General features: G+C 59.0%; 1 protein-coding gene across 1 annotated transcript in view; it reads left to right on the top strand.

Annotated features, from left to right (window-relative positions):
- The window catches only part of DGKG (diacylglycerol kinase, gamma 90kDa), a 19,652-nt gene extending 10,289 nt beyond the window's left edge, over positions 1-9,363 (top strand). Inside the window, exons 16-24 of the mRNA XM_009323201.1 lie at positions 110-195; positions 406-495; positions 924-1,084; positions 2,605-2,669; positions 3,722-3,812; positions 6,630-6,831; positions 8,346-8,466; positions 8,556-8,616; positions 9,265-9,363. Of these exons, the coding sequence (XP_009321476.1) occupies positions 110-195; positions 406-495; positions 924-1,084; positions 2,605-2,669; positions 3,722-3,812; positions 6,630-6,831; positions 8,346-8,466; positions 8,556-8,616; positions 9,265-9,363 (976 nt within the window). The remainder of the gene's footprint in view (positions 1-109; positions 196-405; positions 496-923; positions 1,085-2,604; positions 2,670-3,721; positions 3,813-6,629; positions 6,832-8,345; positions 8,467-8,555; positions 8,617-9,264) is intronic.
- The last annotated feature ends 1,333 nt before the right edge of the window (positions 9,364-10,696 follow it).

The raw sequence follows: 10,696 nt of genomic DNA, 5'->3' as shown, positions 1-10,696 counted from the left end.
CCCGTGGCTGGCCCCCGCCAGGGTACGGAGGTGCTGCGGCTGACCCTCTGCCCCCTACCGCCGGCCCCTGCTTCCCATGTCACCCCTTGTCTCTCCTGGCTTTCTCCAGGCTGAGCTTCTTTCGGGACACTCCAGATTTCCGCGTCCTGGCCTGCGGAGGGGATGGCACAGTGGGCTGGATCCTAGACTGCATAGGTGAGCGAGGACCAGCCATGCTCCCACAGAGCAGCATCTGCCCGCATCCTCGGCAATCTGCCATGGATTCCTGATATTCCCCTGGCGAAAGCGGGGCCAACAACATTGCCCCCGGGCTCCCCCTCACCTGGGGTGCCAGCTAAGGCACATGGAGAGGAGCAGGGAATGAGCCCTTTCAGCCCCAAACCTCTCTTTCCCCTTGAACTGCAGACAAGGCGAACTTGGTGAAGCACCCGCCGGTGGCCATCCTGCCCCTGGGAACAGGCAATGACCTGGCCCGGTGCCTGCGCTGGGGAGGAGGTGAGGCCGGGCGAGCAGCGCCTGGGGGGCGGCTGGCCCGCAGGGACCATCCCGTGCAGCTCGGTGGGTGCCGTCCTGGGGGGAGGGAGATTCTCCAGGCTCTTGGGATGAGGCTCGGGGCTGCACCTCATCCCTGGCACCTCCAGATGGCGCCTCTAACTGCTTCCAAAAAAAGCAGCTGCTGCTTTCTAAACCCCCATCAGCCGGGTCCTGCCCAACAACCTTTTTAATCTGGGAGAGCCATGCCGTTAGCTGAAATCTCTGCCACTGCTGCAAGGATGAGCCGAGCATCTCGCTGGTGCTGTAGCAGCAGCCCCAGGCTGCCCTGGGTGCTCGGCACCCAACTGCCTCCAGCCCCATGTGACATGGCTGTGCTCCCCTTTGTCCTTCTTCATCCTACTCAGATGCCCACGTTCTTTCTCTTACAGGCTATGAAGGAGGCAATCTGATGAAGGTCCTAAAAGACATCGAGCACAGCACGGAGGTGATGCTGGACCGCTGGCAGATAGACATCATTCCCAGTGACAGAGGCGCCAACGGAGACCCTGTCCCATCCACCATCATCAATAACTACTTCTCCATTGGGGTGGTGAGTACTGTGGGGCACGGATGGGTCCTGAGGGCAGCCCAGAGCACAGCACACACATGTTATAGCTGAAGAGCGCAGCACAATGGAGGGCTAGTAATCAGTGCTCAGACTGTGCCATGCTCACTGGAGCCGCCCGGCCACGGCAAAGCGGAGGAAAGAGCTCTAGAGGCCAGGAGAGCATGGGAGCTGTCACCTGGGACCCTAGCACAGCCACAACCTCAAACCCACCTAGATCAGCAGATTCCCAGGAGCATTTCTCACTCAGTGGGTGGGAAATGCCTCGGCTGCCCTGAAGTCACTGGAGCAATCCAGCCCAGCGGGTGCACTTCAGGGATGCCAGCCCCCTACGCTTCCCTCCCTGTCTCCTCCTAGAGTCAACCTTAGCCCTCTTCTGAGCCAGCCCCAAGTTAATTCCCAGGAGCAGGGGCTGGTTCCTGGTGGCGTTCCTCAGAGACCATAAAAGCCTTTGTAAGTGTTTGGTGAAATTCTACATTTGAGCTTGAGCCTCCCAAGCCGGGGACTCTCCCACCCTGCTCTTCCTTGCTCAACCTCCCCCCGCCTCCTGGCATTGTTTCTCTGGTTTTATTCTCATTTGTAATGGCAGCACTTAAATGCATAAACAGGCATGGAATCTCTCTCTTCCCAACCGGGAATGTTGCAAGAGCAAGTGTGCAAGGAGCTTAAATGAGGTTCAGGGAAGTTTGGAGTCTTGGGGACGGGTTGAGATCTGCTGGACCCCCCACCTGAAGCTTTTGCCGAGATGGCACCCATTCGCAAAGCCATGCTTCGGTGCTTGGACCTGCGTTCCCCCATGTTTTCCTAACCCAGGGAGCATTAGGGAGCCCAGGGATGATGGCAGCCCCATGCCACGGGGGTCGATCCCAGGAGCAGCAGGGCTTTGGGGGAACAGCAAAGTGGAAAGCGCTTCTTTTCCCAGGCACTTGCAGCATTTTTGTCCTGGGTCATGGGTGCCCGAGCAGTACCACCATGGCATGGGTCACACACCCGGCAGCGCTGCGGGATGCTTCTGTTTTCACATCAGCTCCTGCTAACGCCAGGCAATGTCACTGCAGGTGGCATTTGGTGACAGCTTCCGAGTCGGGCTTAAACACCCCCCACCCCACATAGGAGAGTTTGCAATGAGAGAGCTGCCACCCTGCCAGGGGAGCTGTCAGGGTGCAGGGTCCTGGGGTGTCCCCAGAGCCCTGCTGCCCTGCTGGTAGCCCTTCCTCCCTCCCTCAGCATCATCTCCCTGCACAGCCCCTGTGATGAGGGAAGGAGGCCAAGCACACTAATTATGTCTTGCTTAACGAGCCCATTCAACGCTTTGCAAGCAGCCTGGCTGAGGGTGCCTCCATTGCCTTGTCACAGCCCCCGCACTGTGCCCCTTTGCCATGGGGGCTGGTGGTGAGGGCGAAGAGCTGAGCCCCCTTATCCTGGTGCGTGCCGGTGGGGCACAGAGGGGGGCTTTCTATTTCCTTGCTGTGCTGCCGACGTCTCTGCACTCCCTCTCCCCACAGGATGCCTCCATTGCCCACCGCTTCCACATCATGCGAGAAAAGCACCCTGAGAAATTCAACAGCAGGTAAGGGCTGCCTATGGTCCCCCCCCAAAGCTGGGTGCAGGGGGACACTCCGCCACTGCCATGCACCGCACTGAGGGGACATGCCAGAGCCTGCTCCCCTTCCACCGGGCTCCTCTCGCCCCTCTCCCCATGGGACTGGCAGCAGCCCCGAGGAGGCGGCGCAGTGTTCAGCCAACCTTAGGGGACAGGCAGGGGATGTGCCAGGCATGGCCAGGGGGCAGAGCCCAGGCATGGTGGGGGTCTGGGGTGCTCCTTCGAGCCCCGTGCAGCGTGGCAGGCTGCTCGAACTTGGCCGCGCACCCAATTACATTCATCCATGCTTTATGATTAGCACCGAATTCCAGGACCGGCAGGAGCAGGCCAGGCAGCAAGGGCAGGCCAGGCAGCAGGTGGCAGCTCGCTCCTGCTGTGCTTGGGGTGCATGGCAATGGCATGATGGCACTAGGAGCTGTGGCTTGTGACCCCCATCCCCATGTTCAGAAATACCTGCTAGAAAACCCCTGAATGGACCAAAGCGTCTGGCTCTGCTCTGAAATTCAGGTCCCCTCAGCTTACAGCTCCCCCTCGAAGCCTGGCACAGCAATTGATGCGGGGGATGAGCAGTGGTCAGGGGCTGCCTGGCAGGGTGCCGGGAGGGTGTTGAGGCAGGGTGCTGAGGTGGGGGACATCCCCTCCGTGGGGTACCCTGTCCCCAGCAGCCCTGTAGAGAGATGACAGCCCATGCTCAGCTCTGCTGAGAGCTGGTGGAGGCACCCTGTCCCATGCTAAGGGACCACTCAGCACCCGCATCTTTCCCCTCTGCAGGGTGTCAGAGCCAGGTCCGCCTGAGCCACCCTTTGTCCCACAGCATCTTGGGGGATGTCCCACATCCCTGGGGCTGTGATGCCAGTGGTCCCTCCCCACGATGGCTCATGTCTCTGTCAACGGCTCGTGTCCCTATCGCAATGGCTCCAGAAAGGCTCTGGCAGCCTATCCTGCCACCGGCTGGGCTGGGGGCGGCTGGGGTGAGGCACCGCTCCCAAGTGGGATGCTGACACATCTCTGTGCCCCAGGATGAAGAACAAGCTGTGGTACTTCGAATTCGGGACATCGGAGACCTTTGCGGCCACCTGCAAGAAGCTCCACGACTACATCGAGGTGGAGGTGAGTTTCCTGGGATGGTCCCTGGCTCCAGCCATGGCACAAAGGCTTTTTGGGAGATGTCACCCATGGGTCCCTCAGGCAGGCTTTTGGCTGTTCAGGGAGAGGGTGCCGTGGCAGCTTTGATCCCTTACGGCAGCAGGAGGATGCGGTGGCTGGCAGGACCTGCTCTTCCACTGTGTGGCACTTGCTGCAAAGCCGGCCAGCTGCAGGCAGAAGAATAGCCTTGCATTTTCCCCCCCCTTCCAGCTGTATTCAAGAGCGTGCCTGGAATATTCTCTCTGTAAACTCCGCGTCTGCTCCCAGCCCTTGTTGGATGACATGGAAACAGCCTTTAATTAGAGCGGGGAGGAGGGCCCGCGGTTGCTAAGAGCACTGTCATTTCTCCACTAGCGCTGGGGGGGTTTGGGCCGTGCTTTGCTGTAAACTTCCGCCTCTCCTTATCTCTGGATAAATGACCCTTTTATAACTTAGGCTTGAGGGTGAGGGGAAAAAAACATTGCTTGCTGCAAAGGGCTGGTGTGAGTTGGACCACGCAGTGGGCGCAGGGTCGCTGGCGGCAGGCAGAGAGCAGGCAGAGAGTGGGCAGAGCCCAGGGAGCTGGCAGTGCAGCGTGTGCGGCTGTGGGCAGAGGGACTTTGAAGCCTGTTTCTACACGGGGAGTTTCAGCCCTTCCCAAGGCCCAAAGAGGGTAGCTGTGCCCTCAGCAGCTGGTGGGAAGGGGCAGGAGCAGGGGCACGGCCATCTCACCCCCTTCACCAGCCGCACACCAGCGTCCCAGGGCGGATAAAAGTCCGTGCCTGTGAGATTCAATGCTGCCAGAGATGGGCGCGAGCTGCCTCCCGCTCCTTGCAAGGTGCCCCGTGCGCTCTCTGCCAAGTGTGCATCGGCACTGGCTGCGCCATGCCGGCAGGAAAGCGTTAATCCTACAGTATTTGAAGTTGAAAGCAGCAGCCTGTCCTCCCTCCAGCTCCCAGGCAACTGTTAGCCTTGCAGAGAAATGGCAGTTTTGTTTTGGAAATTGGCACTCGTTCCCCTACAGCTCCTGGAAATGAATTTGCTTTTTCCCCAGCTGCAAATTTCTACTTCCAGCATCGCTGCCAGCGCCCAGTCAGCTGCCCCTGCTCAAAGAGCCCATTGTAGCTTGCTGGCACACTAACAGGGGAGGGCTACGCAGGGAGAAATGGCTCCCTGCACATGTGTGCGTGGGCAGGCATGGGCAGCAGTGGTCCTGCCCACCCCGCACGCCCCTGGGCAGGAACGGACTCCCACAGCATCCCCAGAAATCCCACAGCCCAGGCAGCCCCAGGCAGCCGACTTGCTCCCATCCCACCGCAGCGGGGTCGGTACCTGCCACCTCGCGGGCAGGCAGGAAAGATGCTTGTGGTCAGGGGCGATGCTGGGCTCGGCCAGGCATGGGATGTTTTGTCCATCCGTCGAGGAATCGGAGCCTTCTCACCGCGGTATCTGCTGCTCAGAGTGTTAGGGTCTTTTCTGTTCCTACCAATCATAATACCATTAAGATGTATGGAGAATGAAAGGATTTACATCCTTTACAAGCCTCGGAGAGACAGCTCTTCACTCCCAAACCAGAAGACTCCTGCCTTTTGCTTTCAACACAAGGCTAAAAATAAGATCTCAGAGCATCAGAGGAGGCAGAGCATACAGAGATGCTTGCTCATGTGCGCGCCCAGCTCCATGTATATGCAGCCGGTGTGCTCAGCGCTTACTGACAGGGTATTAAAAATAAGCTCGAGACCTTCACTCTTTGCTAGAGGAAAACAACTGGAGTCAAAGCAGCAGCGGGGGTTCATCAGCCCATTTGCATTCCTCTCAGCAAAGCAAGAGAGGGCAGAAATGCCGTCGCATCACCAAAATGCAAGGAAAAAAATGTGCCGGTATTTGCTGAAGCATAACATGGCAGGTAGAAAGCAGATGCGTAAAGGAAAATACAAACACTCTAGAGAAAATACAGTTGAATGGGAAAGCAGCTGCTTCCTCCAGAGGTATCTAGAAAGGGGATCCAGCGTCATCTGGGTAGCATGAGAGTGAGAAGACCTGAAGTTAAGAAATGCATTTCCATGGCTGCTGCTTCCAGTCTTGTGGGAAAGCCGCAGGCAACAGATATTTTACCTTTTACAGGGAATTTTCAGCTGGGCAGTCCTGCTGCGACAGCGAAGCCCAGGATACCAGTTCTGTGCGCTGCCTTGCAGTTTTCTTTCCAAAAAATGACATTTTTTCCTCTGACACCTTTCCTGTAATTTCCTTCCAGCCTCATTTCTAGTTTCCAAATTGCACTTGAAAAACAAACTGGTTTGAGTTAGTTTTTGGGCAGCCAAACTTCCTGATTCTTTGGTGTCAATTTGAACAAGGGGAGGTGGGGAAGTGTGTGCTGGAGATGCTCGGATGGAGGTTGCTGCAGGGCCAAGGTGGTGTTGCATCCTATTTTGGGTTGCCGCATTGAGCCTGCCTGAGGTTTTATGTGCTCCCATAGGAAATTCGCTTTTCAAAACTGCCATCTCGAATGTGTAGTAAAATTCATATCGAAATAGAGGGGAAAGCAGCACAAGAAAAGGGAGGTGGTGGTTGTCAGCCCTAGAAAAGCAAAGCTAGGAGGTATTTGCACCTCCAGCCCCAGCCGCCCCAGGGCTGCCCATGCCACCCTGGGGCAGGTTTGCTCTGGGGACCGTCCGGTGGCACACCATGCTCGGGGAGCCCCACTCCTTCTGTGGGCAGGCAGGGAGAGGAGGCTGGGCTCCACGGTGCCAGGCACCAGCTCCCCCCAAACCTGCAGCCTGACGCTGCCCATGTGCCTGGCAGTGTGATGGGACCCTGCTAGACCTGAGCAACACGTCCCTGGAGGGCATCGCCGTTCTCAACATCCCCAGCATGTATGGCGGCTCCAACCTCTGGGGTGAGACCAAGAAGCAGCGCGGTTACAACCGACTGGGGAAGAAAGCACCAGAGAAGCTGCACGCCATGGTGGTCACTGACACCAAGGAGCTCAAGTTCTGCGTGCAGGGTAAGCAGCGGGGCCTGGCAGTGATCGGGGTTTGTGGCATGCATGGGGTCAGCGGGGTTAGCACAGGGGAGCTGGGCAGCCGCCAGCTCTGGCCGCAGCTCAGTGCACATGGTGCTGGAGCAACAGCACTGGAGGGGTTGCTATCGACTCGCTGTCTTTTGGGGTGCTGGGGTGACCCCAAGAATGATCTGCCAAGATGGCGAAGGAAGATGGCTCTGCCTGCCTGGGTATGGCCCAGCACCACGTTTCTCAGGACTGGTTATGCTGTGCCATGGTGGCCAGAGAGGAGGTGGCTCCCACGCCCTGGCAGCCACCTCTCCCTGCACCCTTCGGGGATCATGGCTTGGGGGGTGCCCGGATGGGACCTGTCACCTGTGGGCATGCGGCTGGGAGCCCCCAGCGCCTCGTGGAGCTGGCAGGCAGCCGCTGCAGGGCCGGGCGCCCGCTGCTGCAGAGGAGGAGTCGGAAGACGAGCTGCAGAGCTGGCACTGATGGCTTTTGTAAGCTTCTTCCCAGGCTCCGCCGCAGTGCTGCCAACCTAGCTGGAGGGTTTTGGGAACAGCATGGTACCTGTGCTATGCCCCAGCTGGAAGCTCGCACCCACTGCTGCGGCCACCGGAGCCATCCCTGCGGACATGGTGCAGGCAGCCCAAAGTTCTGGCAGGGTTCCCCATCAGGGAGCAGTGGGTTAGAAAGCAGCCAGCAGAATAGGCAAAGTGCCCATATGTTCCACCTGGCACCTCCCACAGCCCGGGGCTGGGAAACGGCCCCCTTGCTGCGTGGCTGCCAGGACGGCGGTGTCACCGGCCATCCTAGGCTGTCACTGACTGTCCCTCACCGGGCAGGCTCATGGGAACAGGAAGCAGGGCAGAGCAAAGGCCAGTTTCAAAGGTAGTGAGAGGCAGCGGGGTTGTTCCCCTGGGCACATCCCTACTTGCAGGTGGGCAGGAGGGTGTGGGGGGGCTCAGGGGGCTTCTCCTGTGGGGGGTTCCACCAGAGGTGAAAGAGGACCCTGAAGGGAATGAGATACAGTGAGTTGCCCCGGTGTCAGGCGCCTTTGCTGGCGGCCCAGAAGAGCAGGAGGAGCTGGAAAAAGGAGCGATGCCCTGGGATTTGAGCAGATCCCTCCCAGGGAGGATTCCCCCATGCATCCTAGCTCCCAGGGGGCCACAGCACCCCAGGACACCCAAGGGGGAGTGGGGTTCTGCCACCATTTCATACAACACTGCAAACAAGCAGTCAAAGAGCTGGTGGGGATCTGGCTGCCACCCTGCAGCCCTGCAGGACTGGGTGCTGTTTCAGATAGGGAGTATTTTTGCTCCAGAGATTTTGGACAGCAGTGTTGCCCAATGCTGCAAATGCCCAGCTTAGCAACCTTGAGGCACAGGGGACATCGTGATGCATCCCCATCGTACCACCAGCCCCACTGTGCTGGCCCTGATGTTTCAGATGATGGTGGAAGGCAGGGGGTCCCCCGGGACAGGGGGACCGATTCAGATCCCTCTCTCTTGTAGACCTCAGCGACCACCTCCTGGAGGTGGTGGGGCTGGAGGGCGCGATGGAGATGGGGCAGATCTATACGGGGCTGAAGAGTGCTGGGAAGAGACTGGCCCAGTGTTCGTCCGTCACCATCAGGTATTTGTCCCCATCCCAGCTGAGCGCCCAACCAATGGCAAAAGCTGGTGCCTGTGTCACCCTGTGTTCCCTCTCTTTGTGCCTTGCAGGACATCCAAGCTGCTGCCCATGCAGGTGGACGGGGAGCCCTGGATGCAGCCGTCCTGCACCGTGAGTCCCTGGGGAGGGGGCAGCTCTGCCATGGGCAGCAGGGGTGGGCAGGGGCTGGCAGCACAGCAGGACAGGGCAGGCAGGAGCTGGCAGCATGGCGGGATAGGGCAGGCAGGGGCTGGCAGCAGGGTGGGCAGCCTCGGCTCCCTGTGCAGCGTGGCAAAGCCTCTGGAGTTGGAGGGATGCTCCTGCACTTGCTGGTGAGTGGTTGCAGAGCCCAGCCACCTGTGACTTCTGTCTGCACCCATGCCAGCCCCAAGCTCATGGAAAGCCATCGTGGGAGCTGTGGGGACAGGGACATGCTTGTCCCCTGCCAGGCAGGTGGGCACAGCAGCATCCCTTCCCGGGGGGTGCTGCAGTGGGGTCCCCCACCATCCAGCAGGCAGCTTGCCTGGAGGAGAAATCCTCTGCCTGTCCCAGTGCTGCCTGGACACCATTCCGGAGCTGTTGCTCCCATGCAGCAAACCGTTTAACGACCCAGCAGGGGGGTGGCAGTGGCTCCTCGCCCAATGCTGGGTGCTGAGCTGCTACTGGCTTGCTAGGGTAACTCCCCAGGGTCCCTGGGCTGGGGGATGCCCAGGGGGGCTCAGGGCCTGGGAGCCCCTCACTGAGCTCCCTTACTGAGCTTGGTTCTTCACTTCTTTTTAGGTCAAAATTACACATAAAAGCCAAGTGCCAATGCTGCTGGGCCCCCCCCAGAAGAGCAGCTTCTTTTTCCTGAAGAGGAGAAACCTAACTCGAGATTAAACAGCGTGCAAGGAACCATGGCCCAGAGGCACCTGGCGTCCCAGACACCCGCCTGCTGCAGGGGGTCCCCAAATCCCCATTCTGTGGCAGGGAGAGAAAACACACACCCCCCAAGCCCAGCGGGGATGATTTGTCCTGGGAAGGTGTTGGAGGCTCCTTCCTAATCACCACAAGCATCTTCTCCAGCCGGGATGGAAGCAGTGGGCGAAGGCAGGCCAACGTGCGGGGAGCGTGTTCACCAGAGCAGCACTCGGACTGGGTTTTTTTTCCCTTTATTTAAATACCCCCCCACCCTCCCCGGCAGAGCTGCAAATGAACGTGCTCCAGAAAAAATGCCAAGCTTCACTTATTTATTTTTAATCCTCTTGAAGGACACTCGATGTTTTGCTGTACTGGCTTTCTGTCCACCAACCCTTGCACATTGGAGAAGTTATTTATTTTCTTAGCCTAGAGGAGACGGTCTTTGCCATGCCTTCGGCTAGCACTTCAGGACAGGTTTTAAGCCTTCGCTGCCAGCCCTGGGAGCCGTGAGGCATGGGACAGGCTGGGGACAGATGGTGCCTGGGCTGCGGGGACAAGCACAGGGTGGACGGGAGGAGGCTGTGTTTTGACATGGAAACGGCAAAAGGATTTTGGGAGGAGCTGCTGACCCTGGGAAACCCCAGTGCCCTGGCTCTGAGCTTCGTGTTTGTATTTATGTATTTATTTAGCAAACTTGGGGGGGGCTTTGGGGGTCACCTTTTTATGAGCCCGGGTTGGACACGAACACCACCTCACTTGTCTGCTGGCTGTCCCCCCAGCTCCACCCACAGCACCTCCTTCTACATGGACTTTCCTCTCTCCTAAAGCCTGCAGCCTCTGCCAGGGGCTGGGGACCCTGGGGGCAGACATCCAGAAGCTCTTCTTGTTTGGAATTGTCCCCGCTGCCTTCTTACATGTCTCCCCATGTGCTTCGCCAGGCCCATGCTCTCCCGGCAGCATCCGTTGCTGCCTCTGATGCTCCTGGATGGCTGCAAGGAGCAAGGGGAGCCACTGCACCTGGGTTTCCACATGGCCAGGTCTCCCCCCAACCCACCCGGAAGCCGAGGAGCTTCGCAGATGCTGCTGCCAGCCCCCTGCCTGCATGGGTGCCCGCTGCTCACCGTCTGGCCACTCCTTTTGTCCTCACCCAGCCAGCTGCCAGAGCCCGGCCGGGATGCATGGGCAGGTTTCAGTGGCATCACCCATGTGTCCTCCCACCAGGCGCGTGGGGACAGACTGCGGGACGCAGCTTCTACCCAGGATGCGACAGGGACCAGAAAACGGACGAATGGACAGAGGAGGCGGTGGCCTG

The sequence above is a fragment of the Pygoscelis adeliae genome, unplaced genomic scaffold (genome assembly GCF_000699105.1).
Source record: "Pygoscelis adeliae isolate BGI_AS28 unplaced genomic scaffold, ASM69910v1 Scaffold544, whole genome shotgun sequence".
Classification (NCBI taxonomy): Eukaryota; Metazoa; Chordata; class Aves; order Sphenisciformes; family Spheniscidae; genus Pygoscelis; species Pygoscelis adeliae.
The sequence above is the reverse complement of the archived record's forward strand: the minus strand, read 5'-3'. Positions and strand labels throughout refer to the sequence as shown.